Raw genomic sequence first — 23,348 nt, 5'->3', positions numbered from 1 at the left:
GCTTTGGAAATTCCAAGGGTTTGGGGAGCTGTGAGCCAGGAATCATGGAAGAAGACCAAATATATATGAGAAATACATTTAGATCACCTGAATAACCAAATGCATAGTTCTCTTATAAATCATTTATTGCTCCAAGACTCAAAAAATAAAAGTAATTTGTCAGAGTTCACCCAGCTAGTAAGTGCCAGAGTATTCAAACTTTGATCTTTCTGATTCTAAAACCCATGATTTAGCAACCACACCAGGCTGGATTTACATTTGTAGTTTAATAAAAGAGATGAAGTTCTAGAAGCCTCTCTTGGGCATTGTTTTACAATTGACTTTTAGTTCCAGAGAAAAATATATGAATGAGGGATATTTTTACTTCCTGGTCATCTGGTCCACAAAACATGAGAACCCAAAAGAATCCTAAAGACCATGTAGGCCAGTGCTGTTATTCTTCCCGTTTCATAGAGTGACATGGTACCTCTAGTTGTTAAAACTCTGCCCTGTATCTCAAGTCATTCATTTACTTATTCATTCAGAAAATATCTGTGAGGGCCTACTATGTGCTCATCACCGTTCTCCTGGCACAGCCTAATAGAGGTAATTGACATTAATCAGGAAGCACACGCATAAATGTGTATCTAGACACTAACACACGAACACATTGTTAGTGAGCAAAGTACTCTAAAAGATAACTTTTTAAAAAATAATTTTAGGGGCACCTGTCAGTGCCTCAGTCAGGTAAACATCTGACTCAGCTCAGTCCGTTAAACATCCGACTCAGCTCAGGTCATGATCTTGCAGTTCATGAGTTTGAGCCCCACATCGGGCTCTGCGCTGACAGCTCAGAGCCTGGAGTCTGCTTGAGATTCTGTGTCTCCCTCTCTTTTTTCCCCTCCCCTGCTCACGCTCTGTGTCTCTCTCTCTCAAAAATAAATAAACGTTAAAGCTTTTTATTAAATAAATAAAAACGAATTGCAACTAGACATGTAGCTAGGGAAGGCTTCCTTACATACCACAAGCTTCAGATGAGACCTCGAAGATCCAAGTGAATGGGGATGAGAAGAGCATTTCAAGCAGAGAGAATTACTGTCTGTTCAGGCAGTGTAAGGGAAGGCTAGCGAGTGAGCACAGAATGTGAGAGAAGGAGGGATTACTGAGTGAAACATTGGGCAAAGACACGATGCTAAGCGTCGGGGGCCATTTAGGGATTCTTTCTCCTAGGAGCAGTGCAAAGCCACTTCAGACTTTGGTTCACTTGTGTTTATTTATTTGTTTGCTTGAGGTAGGGGTGTGAATAACTAAATATTCAAGAATTAGCTCCACCATCACTCTAGCTGTTCAGTGTGATAAATGGATTAGAGTTAGTAGGTACAAGAAAACTTGCAACTTGCTGCAAGGTCTGAATATAAAAGAGAAAGGTATCCAAGCTGAATTGAGTTGTCCACTGGAAGGATGGGACTGCTGTTCACTGAGCTAGTGAACCAGCTAGATGAAGACTTGCTTTGTAACAAAAGGAACATTTGAGGTATTTACGTATTTACTAAAAGGGGCGCCTGGGTGGCTCAAGCGGATTAGCGTCTGACTTTGGCTCAAGTCATGATCTCGCGGTCGTGAGTTTGAGTCGCACATAGGGCTCGCTGCTGTCAGCTCAGAGCCCACTTTGGATCCTCTGTCCCCCTCTCTCTCTCCCCGTCTCCTGCTGACATTCTCTTTCACAAAAATGAATAAACACTTAAAAATATATACAGGAAGCCCATTACATGATAATACAAATAGTATGTTTTTATGAAAATTAACGATCTTCCCCCACAAAAAAAAAATTAGTGAGAATGTGCCATTGTTTGCACAAGTCACTTTAATGTCTGGCTTCATAGATGACAGTTTAGATTCGTTGCTGCCTCCACTTTCAGCTTGTGGTAATCTGTTGTTTCGGTGGAAGCACATGAAGCAAATCCAGCCTCACGGATAATAACTAGTTGGAAAAGGAAGGAGTATTTTAATAGCCTTTTCGTTTCAGATCATTGTGGATATTCTCTGATACTATACTAAAACATAAACAGTGGTTGTTTCTCAAAAGTTAATTATAGCGTGTAATCGAAAAACATATCGATGGATAGTTTTGCTCTGTTATGCTAAATCTGTTGGTCTGTCTTGAACTCTGAATGGATTCACTTACACATCATGATTTAGTAAATCATACATTGGTCATGTAAAGGCACCGTCCATAACAGAGGGGAAATGCATTAGTCAAGTTGTCCAGATAACTGCAATAAATAATTTGCTTCTAGTTGGTAATTAATCCAGATGTCATTTACAGATACCAATGAGCGTCCATTTCCACGTCAAAGTGGAATGACCTGCCAAAGAGCATCACTGTCTTGGAGCTTAAGAAGTGTTCCAGGAAGAGCATAGACAACTCCTACGAATGTAGAGGCTGTTTATTCCCAGGTGTTAGTACCACAGAGGCTAGAGATTACATAGAAGTCTAAGGAAACGTGCCCTTTGTAATAGAAGTGTCTTGTCCTCTGAACGCACACTGTGGGCAAATAGCCTAATGTCTCATTTCTGCATCTGGAACACGAGAATGACCTTGTAAGGTTTTGACGAGGGTAAGAAATAATACATGTCATGTTTCTAAAGAGTACTTGGTACATAAAAATACCCAATATTATTGTTCTCGAAAAAAAACAAATAGCATTAATATTGGTGTCGTTCCCTGTGGGCTTTTAGTGGCTTATTTGCCACTAAAATTTCTCTCGATTTCCTGTTCCTTGGTGTTTACAAGTAGTTTTGATGCTGAATACTGCCAAAGGACTGGGCACATAGCTAATAACCACTCCCATTGAAAAGGTGTCAGCAGATGGGTCAAGTATTAAGGATCCAAGGAGCAGCCGAAATCATATAGGTGGACCATGCAGGGCAAGGACAGCGGGAGAAGGGAAGGCTCAACTGTGCAGGGACTCCTATATTTTGAATGTTGTCATTGACAACAGCCAGAGCCCAAGTTGTTATCACAATGGAAGGAATAGGTTCAAGGTACCTTCAGCTGATGCTCCAGAATTCACATGATTCAAGGGCTTTGCGTGATTGTTCCTGGGGGCATAGCCAGAGGATATAATATTCTTGTATTTTTAATGTTTTTTAGAACTCCAGCAATCCAGAAGTCATAATTTGTTGTAACGATGCTATAATTAAGTTGTGGTAAATGATAGCATTTGAAGATTTTATAACCAGAATTGATTCATAAAATGGATACAGTCCCAGCAGTTTATGTTAACATAATTAAATGGAAATGTAATTCTAACTGAGTTTGCTTATTAAATTGAAAATTACTGGGTTATGAGCACTCTTACAATTCTGTCAAAATTGGTGTAAGTCTAGAATTACATGAAATATCCATTAAAATAAAGCATATTTAAGGCTCCGTTGTTGGTGGTGAATACGTTTCTTAAAGCACATGCAGATTGATCATGTGAGAGCATGTGCTTGTAGTTAGGTTCATGCTAACTCCTTTTCTCTTTCCTCTACAGCCATTGGTTTAGCCCTGGCACTAAGACAGAGCATGGCCAGGTAAGGAGCATTGTAATCCAAAGAGAAGTTACTTAGTCTCTTTCAAATATTTATAGATCTCCCTTCAAGGTCGTGGATCAGCTCTATAATAAAAGATATAAATCCCAGCTTATTTAAAAAGGAGTTAATTGTGCCAGTGCTTAAGACACTGACCAAATAAATGAATGATGCTCGGTAACCATCAGAGTGCTTACCACCACGTTCCTCAGTCACATATGTCCCCCCCATGGAAAGGCTCTGGGGTTCACTTGTTTATAGGACTCTACCATTTATATTTGTTTTTCAGGAAGTTAAGGTATCAAGATACATGCTTAAAAAGTTGATTTGCAGCCAACATAAGATCAGCAAACGAGAATATTTTTACTTCTGAAGTTCAGAAGGTCGTGATAGTTTCTTACAAGTTTATGTCATATTTTTAAGTGAGATTTCTTTTTTTATTGCTTAATAAAACACGGCAGCACAGCGATTGGTCACCATAACAAAAAACTTGGCATTCATTTCAGTTAACTTTACATATAAAATAAGTACTTAACTTTCTTTTTCCCTTGAATGTATTCATCTTCTCTCTGCAGTGTGCTAAGGCAATTTAGGGCTTAAGGCTTTGATGAGTTTTAAAGCTTATGCATTTTAGACTTTGCATCCTTGTTGAGTTTTTTTTTTTTTCATTCTGAATTATAAAAGTTGTTTTTAAGTGGGTCAAAAACATGATATGTAAAAAATACCTTTAAATACATGAGAATGAAAACCTCACATCCACAGGGATCATTTTCTGTGACAGGTGGTAGGTAGACAAAGAGGGGGTTGTAGTTGGTAATGATAATTGACAACATTAATATATTTGTGATATTTTATTTCTTAAGCTGGGCAGTAGGTCCACAGTTGGTTGTATATACACAACCTTTTGCTCATAAAAGGAGGATGATAAGGGCACCTGGGTGGTTCAGTCAATTATGCGTCTGACTTCAGCTCAGGTCATGATCTCATGGTTTGTCAGTTCAAGCCCTACATTAGGTTCTGTGCTGTCAGTGAGGAACCTGTTTGGGATTCTCTCTCTCTTCCTCTCTCCCTTTGCCCCTCCCCCACTGTCTCTTTCAAAATAAATAAACTCAAAAAATATTTTTTTAAGCACCTTTAAAAAAATTTTAGGGGCGCCTGGGTGGCTCAGTCGGTTAAGCATCCAACTTCAGCTCGGGTCATGATCTCACAGTTCGTGAGTTCAAGCCCCACGTCAGGCTCTGTGCTGACAGCTCAGAGCCTGGAGCCTGCTTCACATTCTGTGTCTCCCTCTCTCTCTGCCCCTTCCCTGCTCGTGCTCTGTCTCTCTCTGTCTCAAAAATAAATAAACATTAAAAAAAAATTTTTTTAAGGGGGTTGCTAAATACTTCATTATAAACTATACTTATTTCCTAATACACAGAAACCTAATTAAAGAAAAATATCATGTGAATTCAGTTTAAAGGTAGCTGTAAACTTGCTCTTTTCCATGAGAGCGATTATCCCCTTTAAAAGATATTTCTCACATTAATAGTATAGTAAGGACCAGTATTTCTAAAGATTTGGAAATTAACCAAACTAAGTTATATCTTTGACGTTTTCATCTTATTATTCATAATGTAAAAATTAGACTTCCTGCTTTCCTGCATGGTTCATGTCCCTCTGTGTACAAAGCTTACAAGAAGATTCTGCTTCTGGTAGTAAGTCGCATCAGGATATAGATTATCTCCAAATACAATTTTTAAAGCTTCTTTTCTACCCTTTAGAAATACTAAAGTGATGTTATAAAGTTGTATTTTATTTCACAGTATAACTGGTTGTTTCCAGTCAAGCTTTTTTTTTTTCCTGCAGTTAAAGAATCAACTAATAGCTAATAGAGAAGAAACTTGCCTTCTCTATAGAGAAGAAGAAAGTTGCCTGATGTTTTTTGTTTTTGGGTTGGTTTTTTTTTTTTACCAATTTTTGCATCAGCCTTTTGCTTAAACTTTGATACATCATTTCACATTTTGATGTAGGTTGTTAATTAATGTAGGTTATTAATTTCAGGTTATTAATTATTGAATGTAGGTTATTAATTAATGAACACAGTAGATTCTTATTACCTGCAGTAGCTATGTTCTATAAAGTCGATGTGAACACAAAAGTAGCAAATATCGAAACACTGCTCTGGAGGGAAAATACAAGGTTGGGTTCATGAGAGGCCAGGACATTTTCAGTTACTGATCAAGACCTTTTCTTGTTTCATGTGTGTTCTGTGTTTAACAATACCTTATTTAATATGTATCATTGATTTTTTTTTTAATTTTTTTTTAACATTTATTTATTTTTGAGACAGAGAGAGACAGAGCATGAATGGGGGAGGGGCAGAGAGAGAGGGAGACACAGAATCGGAAGCAGGCTCCAGGCTCTGAGCCATCAGCCCAGAGTCTGACGCGGGGCTCGAACTCATGGACCGTGAGATCGTGACCTGAGCTGAAGTTGGACGCTTAACCGACTGAGCCACCCAGGCGCCCCATCACTGATTCTTAATACCTGATGAAAGCTTCTTTAATGCCCGTGTTTCCTCTGTAAGGTCCCTCGCAGCCTTGCACTTGGGAGCACTTGACTACACTTCCGTACTATACCTGAGGACCATTTATTTATTTATTTATTTTTAATGTTTATTTATTATTGAGAGAGAGAGACAGAGTGTGAGCGGGTGAGGGGCAGAGGGAGAGGGAGACACAGAATCTGAAGCAGGCTCTAGGCTCTGAGCTGTCGGCCCAGAGCCCGATCCAGGACACAAACTCACCAACTGTGAGATCATGACCTGAGCGAAGTTGGACACTTAACCAACTGAGCCACCCAGGTGCCCCCTGCCTGAGGACCATTTTAAAGATAAAATCAAAAACCAGAGCAGAAAAATGCAAAAAAAAATGTGGCACTAAATAGACTGCAACAAAGACACTCGTTTACACTCTAAAAGCTGAAACAAGAAGACAGTGCATCAGCTTGTCAGACCTCAGTGGAGAACGTGTGACAGGGGACCCAAATTTTTACCACCGTGCACATGTTTGTGAAGGACTGCAAAAGTGCCGGAAGTATTGATCTTAGCATTACACATAAATTTTAGCAAATAGGCAAATTCAGAAATATGGAATCCATGAATAATGAGGAATGACTGTACCTGTGTGTACGTATACAAATATACATACAGACCACTTACATTTTGAGGGTAAGAATCTCTTAATTCAACTCAAATCTAACTCTAGCGCAGGAAACTTTGCTAACCCTAGATGCGAGTGATGAAATGCAACACCGTAAAGAGGGTAAAATCCTTCACCCTGTTGAATGAATTACTGTTAGCGGGCATGGTCACCTTTTATTTTTCCCACATCAACTTCTCAACCTACAGAAATGATAACATTAACCCCGCTTTTTTTTTTTTTTTTTAAATCCCACCCCTTTCTACTTCCCCTGTCTTAGGATTCATCTTTCTGTTCTTTAAGGCTAAATCCCATAATCATTAACACCTTGCGTACTTCTCACTCTTTGATTACACATTCACTAAATGACTATTACCTGTCAACCATTATCTGTCAGATACTCTCTCTCCTTACAAAAGAAGGTGTTTAGAAAAACAACATAGCTTTTCCCTTGTGGTGGTTCTAATCTGGGGCAGGAAAGCAATAATGGCAGTATGTTGTGAAATATTTGAGAAAACCACAGAGAGGGCAGTTATAAAGGGCTCAAGAGAAATATGAAAGTCGGTTCAGAAATGGAAGGAAAGAGAGAGAGAGACAGCTATATGAAGCATCATTTTTTTGTTTGTTTGTTTTGCTTCATCTGACTTAATCCTGATTTTTCCTCTTTGAACATCTAATGATTTGACATTTTGACTGAATTTACAAGTATCTTAAGGAATCACAGATCACAGTTTGGGTACTAGTTCTCCTTTTAAGGTGAGGACACTGAGAGCCCACGTGTAACGAGACTTGACGTTCTATAGACATTTGAGAAATTACTGAGAAGCGGCTGCTAACAAGGAACACACATGCTCTTGAGTGCCTCTGAATATCAGATGGTAAAGAGTATTGCTGTGGAAGAAGACTTCTTCTCTTGGCTTCTTCTCTTGTGCTAGAGATTTGAAATTTGTAGTGAAGCCCGTAAAAATATCATGAATAGCCACGGCAGTTCCCAGCTCCCTTTCTCACAGTAAGAACCATCATCCACGAGGAACACTTCCCTTCCTGGTTTAGTTCAGCAGTTTTAAAAATTGTGCACCTTTCGGAAACCTCACGTTGTACTAGGTTTTGTGTTAATGAATTTTAACATAATTCTTATGCGAGTCATTCTTTAATATACATCTGCAGGTCACTAATCAGGGAATTGTGTCTCCGTCTGGCCTAAGTCCAGCAATCTGAAAGTTGGAAGGTAAGAAGCACTTCGCACCATATCCACAAGTTCTGTTATTAATCAGAGTTGACGTTGTCGAGTCAGAATCCTGAAAATTGACCTCACTTGTGACACTGATAGTAGTCCAAGGAAACAGAAGAATTATCAGTAAGGAGAGGGAGGAATTTCTCAAAAAACCCTGAGGATCTACTCTTACTTATTAGAGCTCAAGGACCCTGTGTCTTTTATCTTGAATTCATGACCTGATTCCACCCCCTAGCCCACCCCACTCTTCCATCCTTTCTCTTTTTCTTTGGGGCATAGCAGAAATGTGTTGAGAAGCTCTCAAATACAAATATATGCTTTCTATTCTAATAACATTCTGGATTTTTTCATCTTTGCCCCTTAAAAGATCTAGACTCCCATATTCACTTATGAGATTCATGACCCATAGATCTGAGTTTATATTTTTTTTTATCTGAGTTTGATTTAAAAATGTTTTTAATGTTTATTTTTGAGAGAGAAGAGAGACAGAGCACAAGCAGGGGAGGGGCAGAGAGAGAGGGAGACACAGAATCCAAAACAGGCTCCAGGCTCCGAGCTGTCAGCACAGAGCCCAATGCGGGGCTCAAACCCACAAACCACGAGATCGTGGCCTAAGCCAAAGCTTAACCCCACTGAGCCACCCAGGCACCCCTATCTGAGGTTGATTTTAAAGTTGCAAAAGATATACCCAGAATTAGAGTTGTGCTGATACAGTGAGAAAATTTGTGATGGCTTTTTAACATAGGAGTATTGTACTAAATAATTCCAGTATGTGTCTCTTTTTATACACAAAGCCCCTCAAAACTATACATTTGAGGAAGAAAAGAAATTCTCATAGAAATCTCATAGAAAGAGCTCTAACATCAGAGTTCACAGAAGGTGCTAGCTTGTTTAAGCTGATCCAGATGGCAGCCTCTCTGAGAACTATCCAAAAAAAAAAAAAAAAAAAGAACTATCCAGACCTACTAGGGACAGTCTAATATTTATTTGGGCCATTACTGTTGCATTTTCAAAACTAAGCTGTAACATTCTTTTCTTATTCCAGACTGTTGTGCTGGGGATTTTGAGTTCTTTGTCTTCACTGCTTTCACACAAACTTCAGGAACAGTGTGCGCGTATCTGTCTTCTATCTTAAAATTAGAAAAGTTAGTTAACTACTATTCATTCCAGGTGGAGGTAGAGATTTTATCATCTCACCGCTAGCTATCTGTGTCACAAATGTTGGTTTGTATATATATATATTTTTAAAGGCACTAGACTTAGAAATGCCAAAGTAATTAATTATTTTTATTTTCAGAAGCAATTTAGTTTTCATGGTACGAAGTGTTTCTAAATTGAAACACTTTCAGATTAATGGACTTAAGATAAATGGTTGCCATTTTCTGTAAGTAGTAATAATGAGCTCTAGCTTCACTACCTATCAGATACTAGATCTCACTCCCTATATCTTTATCTCACTTATTCAATCATTCATTCATTCAACAAATATTTATTGAGCACTAAAAATGTTCCAGACATTGTGCTGGACCTTGGAGGTGCAAGCACAATGCATAACGGAAGCCAAGGGCCACAGGTGAGCAAGAATGTGGGACACACCCCAGTCTAACAGGCTCAGGGTGACCAGGATATGTAATTTCGAAAGAAGGGGGTTAGTGACCATCACCAGAGGAGAGGTGGGTGGAAGGATGGGTGAAATAGACCAGGGGATTAAGAGTAAATACACTTAGCACAATGAGCACGTAGAATTGTCAAATCACTATATTGTACACCCGATAGTAATATTTAACCTGCGTGTTAGCTGGGATTAAAGTTTTTAAAAAGAAGAAGTAAGAGGGTTAGGTTGGAAGTAGGAGGAAGCGTGATAAATTAGGAGTTTAGAAATGTAATCAAATTATGAATGGCCATGGAAGCCTTGTACAAGACTTGGGGGTTTATCTGCAGAGAGTAATGTAGCCAGATCTAATTTTAGAATTACTGGCTGCAGTGTGGAGAATGAATTGGATAGGAGCGAGTCTGGAGTCAGGGAGGCCGCTGCAAGCAAGAGACAATGATAGTCTGGACTCGGAAGGTGGTAGTGGGGACGGAAAGAAGTAGGTATTTAAGAGAGTTTTAAGATACACTTAGTTAAGACATTCCTGTTCTTGGTGATCTAATTAAGTTATATTCCTTCTCGAAGATGGCTATATGTCTTTACAACTGATTCTAAATAATGTCATTAAATAGTTCACAGCATTTTTTTATCCAAAGGTATTGATCCTGGTCAGACAATACCCACTGACACCCAGGTTCATTAATCATAATCATAATGGTAGCATTTGAACCATTTTCTCAGCACTTACGTTTTGGTCATGGTGCGAAGCATTTCGCATGGTTTATCTTGTTTGACATTCACAGTGGCCCTACAGGTAGATACTATTATTATCTCCCATTTTACGGATGGACGTGGAGGTTAAGTACTTTGCCTGAGATTACACAGTTTGTAAGTGGTAAATCTGTTGTTAAAACCTGGTAACTTGTTAGTTACTGGCACAGCTGGGATTAGAATGTAGACCTATCCTGCATTATTACTTCCAAGATTTCTGTTGTGCGTTAGGGTTCATTTCTAATAGGCTATGCAACTTCTTTTTGGCCCAGCCTTGTGTATAATTATATTTCTGCATAAATAAGATAAGCTACAGTTTGAGTGAACACATAGTAAAGAGTATTGACTATTCTGTTTTTTTTTTTCTTTCCAATTAGTTAGGGTAAAGCAAGTGTGAAAGGAAGTGGATGGTGAAGCATTTTGAGGAGGCGATCAAATACATATACATACTTTCTAATTATATATTTCCAAGCCAATAATTTCTTTGAAAAAGAATGTTTTAAGTGTGTTTCTTTACCATGTTAGGCCAGTAGATACAGAGAAAATAGTATTAGATCTTTTATGTCAGCATAAATGACAAAGTCTCAAAAAATTCACACTTGAACGCAATGGCAGAGGCCATTGGCAAGAGAGGTTATGTTCCTTTAACCAAGACAACTCCAGAGAACCAGGATTAGAGCTGAGTTCTAGAACCTCTGGTTGTGGACTGTAAATGAAGTGGCTGTCAGAGCAATTTTGCTGCCGGGAAAGCACTGGACTGCCAACTCTTACTAACAGTTTTACAAGAGTGGCCATGGCGTCCCTAGCAAAAATCACGGTCTTTGTTTTGAGAGAAACCCGGGGGGGGGGGGGGGGGGGGGAAGAAAAGCACTGCAAGTGAACAAATAGTGTCCCTTTGAATGAGAACTTTTTCTACTTAAAAATAATATAATGAAAATATTTTTGTTTCTACAACTTTGTCTTGACACTTTATGTAGCATCAGCTTCTGAGAGATAACCGAGCTGAAAGAGGACACAAGAAAAACTGTTCTGTGAAAACAGCCAGCAGGTAAGCAATTCAAAATCACTTCTATTTCTGATTATATGTCTCTCTCTCTCTCTCTCTCTCTCTCTCTCTCTCTCTTGTTTTGTTTTGTTTTGCATACCAATAGGAATGGGCTGAATTACAGTTGGGTTGACTCTGGTTCCAAAGAGTTTGAAATATTTTATGCATCGTTTATTAGAATATATTTCAAGATTACTAGTAATGAATAGAGAGACACTATTTTATTTCTATATTTTTTTTTAAAGCTGGTAAAAAATAAAGAATGAATTTTAAAAAGAAAAGAAAGTTTCTGTTTCTCATAACTAATGAATATTAGGTCAGGATTTACAACAATCATTTTATTTTTTAATTTAAAAAAGAAGAATTAGCCTTTTTCCCCAAACTTGAATGGTACTTAGACCTTCTGAGAAGCAACATGTGTTTTTATACTAATAATATATAGATGAATATATAGAAAATATGTTGTTTTTAAGATGTGCTTCTAGATTCTTGTTCATTTTATATTGCTGAGTCAGTGTTATTTTTTTCCCCTTTAACAGAATTATTATTATTCTCAGTTGATTGTTTCAGACGTACATTTTCCAATTTTGCATGTGGTGTTTCTGAAGACTTAATTTTTATTTAGATGGAAATGGCAACCGGAATATTGATCAGAACTACCGCCCTTAGATTTAGACTTGCTCAAATTTTAACAGGATAACTGACCGCAGACCATTGCCTCCATGACTTCCCATTGCTAGTGCACTAGCTGCTGTGTTTAACATCCCCAAGCAAGCAATACAGCTTTAAAGTACAACGTTGTACAAATTAAACTCACCCGAGAACCCACTAGCTTGCCTAAGTTAGGCAGTCAAGAACTGTCAAACATGTAAGTCAACCATCAGTGATAGTCAAAGTAAAACCAATACACTTACCCCTAAGAATGTGAGATCCTAAAATTGTAACCATAATCAGGATAAAATGTACATGTATCAATTACAAATAACTATAGATGAAATATTTATGGAAATAAAATGAGCAGGCAGCAGATCACTATTGGCATTAATAGGCAAAGTTTAATAAAAGCCAGATAATCATCAGAAATGAGAAATATGATTATTAAAGAGGTCATCAGTGAAATGGAGATATGTCCACGAAATAGACCAGAATATAGCATAAAAGCACAAGGAGTTGGAAAAATGAAAGAGTGGTTAAGAGACCCAGAAAAAAAGTCTAAGATATGTTTAATCAGAGTCGTTGATAGAGAATATAAAAATGCTTAAACAAAGGGGAAAAAAAGCATGGTATTTAAAGAGATACTGGCTAAGAATTCCCCAAACTGACAAATGTTACAGATCCACAGCTGTACATACAGAAAGCACAACTAATACTAAGTGGAATAAATAAACACAAACCCATACCTAGTAGTATATACTGTAGTACACCAAAAATAAGAGAAGATCTGAACAGAACCCAGAAAGAAAGGATAAATTGTCTACTAAGGAATGCTAGCTATCCATCAGATTTCTTGGTAGCAACAACGAAACTAGAACACAGTGGACTAAGTGAACATAGATTGGCAGCCTAGAAGAACACCTTTCCGGTGTGAACTTGAAGTAAACGCATTTTCAGATGTCCAAAAACGAAGGACATTTACTACCAACAGACCTTGGCTAGAAGAATTTTTAAAAGATGTGTTTCCAAAAAAGGATCTCCCCAGGAAAGTCTGAGATGCAGGAATGAATGCGGAGCCAATAAACTGGTAAAGATTTAGGTAAATGTAAACAACCCTTGTCTATGTAAAGTGATAATAACAATGATGTGTGATTCATGAGGCTTTTCAAAAGACGATCTAAAATAGTGGGCATCAAGAGCATGTTAAACTGGCAGGAAGCAGATGAGTCGTTGCACGGGCCTGGGACGAGGGCCAGGGAGGCACTGGAGAGAAGGTTACCAGAGGGCATAAAGAAACTGTTGGGGTGATGAGTATCTTTGTTGTCTTGACTGTGACGATGGTTTCACATGTATATACCTATGTCAGAGCTTATCCAATTGTACATTTAACTGTGCATTTTGCTTATGTCAACTACACCTCAGTAAAGATCTTCTCTAAGAAATTTTAAATAAAATCCCCCCTTGGCTTTCCATATCATTTCAAAGTCTTTATGTTGGCCATCAAGGCCATCTGTGATCAGGCCCAGCCCTTCGTTGCTTCCTCCCTGTCATCTTCTCCCACTTTACTTAGTCTTACTCTTCTACTCCTGCACGGTGGTCTTCATCCTGTTCCCCCAGCTTCCTGTTCCCCTAGCACATGGACCCCACTCAAGCCTCAGGGCCCTAGCACGTGCTGTTTGTTCCCTCTCCCTGAAGCTATCTTTATAGCTTCCCATCTCCGTCAAGTCTGTCTCCTCAGTGTGAAAAAAGCTCTGTCCACGGGGACCATTAGACTCTGCTCACTCTGTCTCCTGATTGTCCCTGTTCCCCTTCTCTTTAAGCTTCATGACGGCAGGCCTTTGCTTTTCATACTGGTGTATCCCCGATACCAAAAACAATGCCTGACGCATGGACAATAAATATTCGTTACAGGGGCGCCTGGGTGGCTCAGTCGGTTAAGCGTCCGACTTCGGCTCAGGTCATGATCCCCTGGTTCATGGGTTCGAGCCCCTCGTCGGGCTGTGTGCTGACAGCTCAGAGCCTGGAGTCTGCTTCGGATTCTCTGTCTCCCTCTCTCTCTGTCCCTCCCCCACTTGTGCTCTCTCTCTCTCTCTCTCTCTCAAAAATAAATAAATAAACTTAAAAAAATATATATGGAAGCAAGCTAAGAAGATGATGTAAAAAAATTATTCGTTACATAAAATACTTGTAGAATGAATTTAAAATTGAATCCGCAGCAGTAAAGTGCTCTGATGGAGTCCACGGAGGGGCCTCTACAGTTAGAGGGCCTGCCTTCTTGTTCCCACTTCTCCACTCACCAGCTGGGTGATCCTGAGCAAAATCCTTAGCCTCTCTGTCCCTCAGTTTACTTATCTGTGAAACAGAGAAGATGTTAGTACCTGCCCCATAACACTGTTGTGAGAAATAGATGAGTCAATGCCTGTAAGGCATTTAAAATGGAAGAGCTCAGATGTTAGCTCATTTATATGTATTTTTCCATGTTTCTTTCTTGAAAGCCATTTTCTTTCCAAGTGTGGTATTGTTACTTCCACATGCGTGTTTCCTAAGCACTTGTTAAATTTTGTTTTTATTATATTTTTCTTGTACCTAGTTTAGAATGTCAAATCATTTCTATAAGACTTGTAACAACGGACAGCAGGCCCGAGACCCGTCCTTCCCCGTTGTCCGAGTTTACCCTGCAGAAGAAAACACGTCCAACCCTTTTAGCCATTTCTTCTAGTATCAACCTAAATTACATGCTTATATTACTATTTCTTGAAGTTCTTAGTTTGATACTACCTACTGACTTCCTGCTGTATGCCTTACACACGCACACACACGCGCACACACACACACACACAGTATCTTCATTTCTCTCTCTCTCTCTAGCAGCTATATCATAATCGTCCGACCAAATCAATATTCATTGTTTGCATTCATGTGATTATGTATGTAAATATTATTCATAGATGTATAATTTTCCTGTTGTCACGGAGATAGCTGTCTTGTTTTTCATTGCTTTGTTTTCTGTGTGCCTCACCCCAGTTCATCAACCACCACAAAGCAGTGTGGCTCCTCTCAGTTCTTTTTCGTGGTGGCATCCCTCTTGGAGCTGTTCATTTCTCAATCGATTCTGAACTGTTTGCCGTCTGGACCTGCTGCACAGCTGATATCCTGTGATCTCTCTTCGTTACCGCCCTGGGGATTTCCCTCGACTCTCCGACATGGGATTTCCCTGTTCCCTGGGTCCCACGCCATGATTTCTCCTGAGCTTTCTGAGAAAGAGAACAGTCGTGGTTAAATCTGTGGGACTTTGTGTGTCTAAAAATCTGTTTATTCTAGTCTTACACTGATTGATTCAGCTGGTAATTGAATTCTGATTTGAGAACCATTTTTGCCCCAGGATTTTGAAGGCATTACTCTAGTGCCTGTAGTTCTCGATGGTTTCCATTTTCTCTGCTCTCTTGCGATTTGGATGTTGGAGTGCCCTCCAATGATCCTCCAATTTTTCTTAACTTCTCTTTTATATATTGTTGTCTTCAAAGATTTCTGGGCAATTTTATCAATGTTATATCCCAAACCTTTTATTGATTAAAAAAAAAAAAATTCCCTTACACTTTTCATTTCCAAGAGCTCACCTTGTTTCCTTGAACATTCATTTCATATATCCTCCGTGTCTTGTTTTGTGGATGCAGTATATTTTCTTGTGTCTCTAAGAGTAACATTTGTGCTCGGCACGGGGCAGTTTGTAAAGGTGAAATCAGCCCAAGGAGAGAAAGACTCACTCAAGTTTAATTTTTGTTACCAGTTTTATTAAGCGCAAGGCACAAAATTCTTCACCTTCCTTATTTATATGTGTTTTTCTCCGTTTCTTTCTTGAAAGCCATTTTCTTTCTAGTATTTTTAATATCGTCTTGACTTTTCTTACCCCTTTTGGATGACTGACTGCACTTCCCTTTCTCAACTTGTGGAAGATATAAAGGTTAGAAGAGAGAACTGCAAGGCATTAAATCAATAAATTTTAGGATCATTTCCTCGCAAAACATAGCAGGCAGGTACGAAAAGATAAATGCACAAGTGGTCTGCCATTAATGACTCAAAGCTGAGATTCTGAGGCAGGCTCCTGGGGTGGGCAGTCCTCGCAGACGCTCTGAATGAATCCAGGGCCGTGCAGTGATGGCTGTCGCCTGTGGGGTGTACTACCTCTCATCCTCAGCTCCGCAGGAGAATCTTCAAGACCTCCAGACCTCCATAGCCGGGTATAATGCGATTCTGTAGTGTTCCAGGTATCCAGTTTACCCTGTCTCTTTTTTTTTTTTTTTTTTTGGCCACATCCACTTTACTGTTCATCTAGGCTCTTTCAGTCGGTGATGGGCACAGGGCAATTGTGTCTCTTCCAACTCTGAGACTTCTTTTATGGCTAACAGTACCCAAGAGGTGACAACCTATTAAAGTCTCCTTTAAACAACCAACGTACTTCAATAATTCCAGTCAGTTCTCTCAGGAAGCCCTACCTCATCAGCAGTGGACTCTGTCACGGTAACCTGCTCTTCTTCCTCCCGAAAGGGCAGTGTTCCTCTGGGTTCCCCAACTGGCTTTGCACTCTTCACCCATCGCTCCCGAGCTTCAGCCGCCATCAGCAGTGCTCGGCATAACATGCCATTAATCATATCCACAGTTATTAATGAAATACAAATGTGTTTTCTTTGCTCCTGTGTTTGTTGTAAACATCGTTAACATTCTCCATCTTCTCAGTCATGATACTTAATGGGTCCTGGCATCAAACTTTGGACTCATTCTTAACATAGATATAATGTAAACTAACTTAAACTCAAATTATAAACAGAGGTATGATATAATCTCATTGATTCAAGCAATATTAGTGCCACTCATCTTCCTTTTAGTTTGCTGCTTCCATTTTTTATTCCCTGGGGGGAAGCCCTTATCCTGGAGCAGGTGTATCAGACACTGAGTGGTGTGAAAATTTTTCACCATAACATTCTCCTCTTATATTCATTTGCTGTGATCCACCAAGATTTTGCCTCGCAGTGCTTGAGGTTAATGGTTTCCCATCTTGCATTCATCCGTGTTGCTTATATATTTTTGATTATTCCCATCTGACATTTCCGTTTCATTAGTTCTAGCCGTCCTTCTATTTCTGAAGAGTTCTCTGTCCATTTTCACGGGGCACCTGGGTGGCTCCATCAGTTAAGCATCTGACTCTTGGTTTTGGCCCATTTCATGATGTCACGGTGCGTGAGGTCGAGCCCCTCATTGGGCTCTGCGCTGACAGCAAGGAGCATGTTTGGAATACTCGTTCTCCCTCTCTCTCTCTCTCGCTCTCTCTGCCCCTCCTCCACTCATACTCTCTCTCAAAATAAATAAATAAACTTTAAAAAAGTTCTCTATCCATTTTCTTACTGTGGCATTTAGTCTTAAGTTTATCGTATATTATCCCTCATCTAACGTTGAATGAGCGTCTCAGAGTCTCTTCTTTGTGTTGTCATTTTTACATACCCTAAAGCCTTTGAAAACACAAATAAAAACTTAGGGAAACACAAATTTTTTTTAAGAAATAAATACATGAAAGCAGACACAATTTTAATTTTTTAAAACCACTACTTACTACGTATCACTGTCAATATTTAATAATTAACAGGCATAGTTTTTGAGTGGTCATTGCCTGCAGTAGATTGTTAGCCAAAATGAGACACACACTCACACATATTCACACTCATTCACACACTCAGCTCAACCTTGGGGGCAGTGCATCTAAGTGTTTTATAGAAACACTAGTCGCATCTAGATTTCTTGCTTCAACCCATATCTTTCTCTTTAATTCCAGACTTGGTATCCAAGCCTTCCATTTTTTTAGTTCATTAGTCAAATATAATTTTACACTTCTCAAAGTTAGAAAGTTCTTTTCCTCTGCTTTCACCTCATTTAAAACTCCAATTAAATAATTTCATATTTTCATATTGTTTCTAAAGCTTCCCAAAGCAAAAGTTAGTAAAACATACATTAAGTGATGCCTGATACTAAATGATGTACCATTCTTGAAAATATCTTGCTTTTTTTAAATACTTCTTTATGCTTATGATTAGTCTTTATTATTCTTTTAAAAAAATTTAATGTTTATTTATTTTTGAGAGAGAGACGGAGAGACAGAGCGCAAGCAGGGGAGGGGCAGAGAGAGAGAAGGAGTCACAGAATCGGAAGCAGGCTCCAGGCTCTGAGATGTCAGCACAGAGCTCGATGCAGGTCTCGAACTCATGAGCCTTCGACCTGTGAGATCATAAACTGAGCCAAAGTCGTCTGCCCAACCGACTGAGCCACCCAGGTGCCCCTGTAATTCTAAGACTCCATACAAAAGGATTGATAGACAAAAATTATCAACAATTTTATTGAATTATTTTGATCATATCAGGGCCTTTCCTTTTAGATCTGGTATCTTTTTTTCTTTAATCTATTCTGATTCTTTACTTACATGATTTTTGTCATTTATTCTTCTGAGGCACAAAGGGCTAAATCATCCAACTGATATATAATTTGAAATTAAGTAAAAACATTCTTATTGTTATTAAATTCTACTTAATATCTTTAAATGCCTTTTAAAAACATGTGTTAATTCACTTTTACTTAGTTCTTAGTAGCATTACATTATTTATTTACTTAGTGTCAAATAATTTGATAATCCCTGGATGCTGTTGTTCTATTTCTTATGTTAGCAACTAATAGTGAGAAGAAAGAAATCAACCTTTTTTTCTTTGCTGTCCTCTCCCCTGATTAGTAGTAAAGAGTCTCCTAACATGAAAATAATGACAATAGATTTTATCAGAAAAACAACAAATCCCATCACATTCTCTCTCTCTCTCTCTCTCTCTCTCTCTCTCTCTCTCTCTCTCTCTGTCACACACACACACACATACACACACACACACATTCATGTCAACTGTCTTCCATTAAGTTAGAAGAACATTCTTATTTACTTTAATACAGAGCATATTCATGTTTCCATGATGATACAGATCACTGTATTGTGTTCTAGCTGTAACAAATACAATTATAGCTGTTCTTTATTTGATCTTCTAAAGATCCAGAGATGTTCAAGGATTGGGTTTGCTCAGTCTTCCCCATCATGTCATCTGGTATTGGAGAAGGAGATCTAATTTGCAACAGACATAAAACTATTTGTCATTTTGCAGGTTTGCCAAAAATAAATGAAACTATTAATCCCTGCATTTTTGAGCAGCTGTTAATAAATTGGGACAGGATAACTGTTCATTAGAGTGCTTGTTAATGACGTGGACTATATTTATTCAGTGTGCTCTTCACAGAAATGTATCGACAAAATTAAATACGTTAACAAAAGTAAATGATGCTTTATTTTAATTTTTAAGATGAGAAGTTGCCTATCCTATGTTAACAAATCTAGGATTTTAAAACAAATCCTTCTTTGTCATATTAAATCAATGATTCAACACCATATTTTGAAGCAAGTTATATCACTCAGCATTTCAAGTTTGATGTACCTTACGTTTATATGTCCAAAATAATGGTTTGAAACTGCTTTTAAATACTAATTTTAAAAGTAAAATGTCTATTATGTTGTCATTTTTTTCTTTACAAACTAAAATTAACATTACATTTCATTGTTTTAAAAAAGTATACCCAATCCTACACCTAGAAGTGTATTTTGGAATTGTTAATTCATTCATATGTATGCATGAATGAACAGGTAGATATTTACATATTCTCTTTAATAAGAAGGTATACATTCCAAAATTGTTCAATTGGAATATATTTAATTGCATATGTGTTCTAATTTACATCTTTAATAGCTTTTAGGTATAGATATTTATAGTAGAATAATTGGAAATATACCACATATACAACATAAAATGATTTTTAAGGAATTTAATCCGTTTTATGCTATATGGTCAAATTATTATATTGTATTAAAAAGGGCACTATTCTTAAATTGCCAGTTCTCATGCCTCCTGTCCTTTTGGCATCTAGAAGTTCTGACCTTCCTTGCCAAAATTTTACACTAATGATTATGGATAATTATTTTAAATTGTGATTATACTAAATAAAGTTACTTATCAGCCAATTAGAATTTTGAGAGATTGCTTTTCAGTGTAATATGAGTAATCCACACTGGTAAAAAAGGGATTTGCCATTTGGAAATATGTAATATGTCCACTGTATGGTAAATAAAAAAGCAATCAAGTACTTCCCGGTAAAACATGCATGACAATGGCCCCTCTTTCTTAAAATCTGGTAGATCAATTGGATGATTTCAAATGACTAAAAGTATACGCAGCCTCTCATCTCTAGAACACCAGTTGAATTTGGCCATGGTCACTAATAACGGAAAATAGCATGTGAAACCATTCCAGTGACCTGGACAAATAAATTTGTCTTGTGGAGTCCCGTTTCCTTCAGACAGGTGTCTGTTTCACAGTTGGCACTCTGCATATTGGTCCTGTGATTAAATGGGCATGGACACAAAACTAACCTTTAACTCCCAAAGATGGTTCCCCTAGGAAATCATGAAATACAACCATTTGTATCTCTACTGCCGCATGGATTATAACTTCATTACGAGTACATTTGAGGATCTGCTCATCCGATGTGTCTATGTGCCAGAATACAACCCAAAACAACAAGTATTCCTAGTTGATTAGTAAAAGAATTACTGTGAAGGTTAATATTTTAAATCAGCAATACCATAAACAACAGCTACTGCTTCATAATCCGTACCTTACAAGCCTCCAGAATGAGCCTAGTAGATTCATCTGCCACACTGAAAACACAGCGAATTTAAAAATGCTATTTCAGGAGCACCTGGGTGGCGCAGTGGGTTAAGTGTCCAACTTCAGCTCAGGTCATGATCTCTCAGTTCATGGGTTCAAGCCCCTCGTTGGGCTGTGTGCTGACAGCTCAGAGCCTGGAGCCTGTTTCAGATTCTGTGTCTCCTTCCCTCTCTGCCCCTCCTCCACTCACACTCCGTCTCCATCTCTCTCTCTCAAAAAATGAGTCAACATTTAAAAAAAAATTTCAATGATACTTTATGTCTATAGAACAGAAATTATATCAACTCTTGAATTGTGATATATGTAACTGCTTATAACATAACAGGGATCATCCTGAAATCTAAAAAAGTCAGTGCATATATAAGTAGTTGGAATGTTTTATTTAATGTTCTATAAAAATATTCAAATATGAAACATTTAACTATCACTTGTTTTGGCTGATTTTAACTACCTTTCAATTATGAGGCAACTTAAAAATAAATACAAAAATCACAAAACAATGTCTCATAGAGTTAGATCTATGTTTTCAAAAGAATCCCCTTCTTTATAATCAGTATTTTTTCCTTGCTCTTTCTCTTCAGAAATATTTTTTCATCACTCTGTAGTGATTTGTTTGTATGCCAAGATATTGTTGTGAATTTACCTTTGTTTACTTCATATACTTCTGATCAATTCCAACTCATGCCCAATTATATTACACTAAATTAACATAATTCAACAGATGTTGATATTTAAATGTTTTCTGGCATTCAAATCTTGGACAGCTGTCTTTGAGCTTGGGGAAAAGGCAAACATTTAGAGTTAAATGCTGAACATATGCTTAAATTACTAATTAGAAAGATGGAATAAAAACTATGCATTATCCTTTCTAAGGACAATAAACCTCAGATAGGGATTTCTGTAATCTTTTTACATCAAGTTACAGTCCAGAGGTGTACTCAGACTAGACGACATGGACTTCATGGGTAACTTAATTTAATTTCAAGTTTGATCACTTAAAAATTATGGAGAGTGTCACTAAGATTTGAAAAAAACTAGGATGACTTCATACTGGCAGTTTTAAGAATTGAAAGAATGCCTTTCACTTACAATGGGAGGACGGTAAAAACAGTTTTTAACAATATTTTATTGTGGAAAATCTATCATATGCAGAAATACAGAGAAAAACAGAAACTCAATGTGTGTCTCTCTCAACTGGCTTAGATAATTCTCTGTGTGGCTTCTCTTGTTTCGTCTATATCCCTGCCCACTCCTTCCTCCAACCCCATAGCCCATCTATCATATTATTCCAACCAAAATACATCAGTATGTTTCTCTAAAAAGAACAACCTCTTTTAAACAAAAAGAAACCACAGTACCAATATCACATCTATTTAAAAAGCACTAATTTCTTAATGTATATGAAGATACACAGTTGATATTCACATTTCCCCAATTATTTTATAATCTTTTATACATTGTGTAAACTTGGATCAAAATGAGGTCTATCTCTTGTAACTGGTTGGTACACATCTCTGAAGTTCCCTTTGATTTGTAAATATCCCCTCCCTCAGCATTTGTTTTTTCCTTGAGAGTTTTTCATTGCAGAAATCAGTTTGTTCTGCAAAGTTCCTCTCCTCTGAGGACTGTTGTTGGTTTCATCCACGTTGTGTCATTGCACATATTCTTGTCCCTTGTGTTTCCTGTAATTGACATTTAAATCTAGAGAACTGATTATATTCAGGTTGTTTTGTTTGTGTGTTTTGTTTTGTTTGGGACAAGACTGTTTCAGAACTTCTCTCACTCCATGTCTCTTTCTGTGATTGATTAGCCACAGCGATCCCAGATCCATTCATTAAGGGTTACAGAATGATGAGATGTTAATTCTGTCATTTTACTTTTGCTTATTGGTTCGATTACTTCTGTTAAAAATCGCCTCCCCGCCCCCCCTTCAACTACTTGATTACTTTGAGGCACAGATCATGCAGGAAATGCAAGATAAATACTTGATCTCTTCCCTTTAGTTATTAGTTTTCAAAATTAATTGGTTCCTTACATTTGCTAAAAGTGACCAGTGAAACTTTGTTCTGTTTTGTTTTTAACTCATTTATTTAAGCACATTTGATATGTTTCAATTCATTAGTTATTCTCCTAATTGATGTTAAAATTGGCCCATCTTTGAGCAATGGAAGATTCTTTATCCTAGTTCCTGAGTCTGTTTCCTTTCTACTAGTTTTGCTTTTTTGCCATCTGCTACGTTTACATTTTCAAGGCTACCTTGGACCTTTTCTGGCCTACACCAAGAATCAGCCAATTCTTTAAGAACAGAAATAGATTCAGAAACTACAGTCTGGATGTTAGAGGTATTATTATTTCTAGCCCTTTTCAATGAAATAAGTTAGGAGTAAAATAAATAAATAAATAAATAAACAAATAAATAAAAATTTAAAAAAACCATATTGCCTCATTCTGATAGTCCCGGGTAAAATTCAAGACTTCAGTATTTTTGTACTTTCCATCACTGATTTTAATCTTGTTT

The 23,348-nt window shown here is 37.7% G+C and overlaps 1 protein-coding gene across 3 annotated transcripts in view; it reads left to right on the top strand.

The window, feature by feature from the left end:
* The window catches only part of GPATCH2 (G-patch domain containing 2), a 176,708-nt gene that overhangs the window by 123,441 nt on the left and 29,919 nt on the right, over nt 1-23,348 (top strand). For all 3 annotated transcript variants that reach the window (XM_058701368.1, XM_058701369.1, XM_058701370.1), the window contains exons 7-8: nt 3,519-3,558; nt 11,311-11,381. In XM_058701368.1, the coding sequence (XP_058557351.1) occupies nt 3,519-3,558; nt 11,311-11,381 (111 nt within the window). The remainder of the gene's footprint in view (nt 1-3,518; nt 3,559-11,310; nt 11,382-23,348) is intronic.

The sequence above is a fragment of the Neofelis nebulosa genome, chromosome 15, assembly GCF_028018385.1.
Source record: "Neofelis nebulosa isolate mNeoNeb1 chromosome 15, mNeoNeb1.pri, whole genome shotgun sequence".
Taxonomy (NCBI): Eukaryota; Metazoa; Chordata; class Mammalia; order Carnivora; family Felidae; genus Neofelis; species Neofelis nebulosa.
Note: the sequence above shows the minus strand (reverse complement) of the source record. Positions and strands in the feature narration are given on the sequence as shown.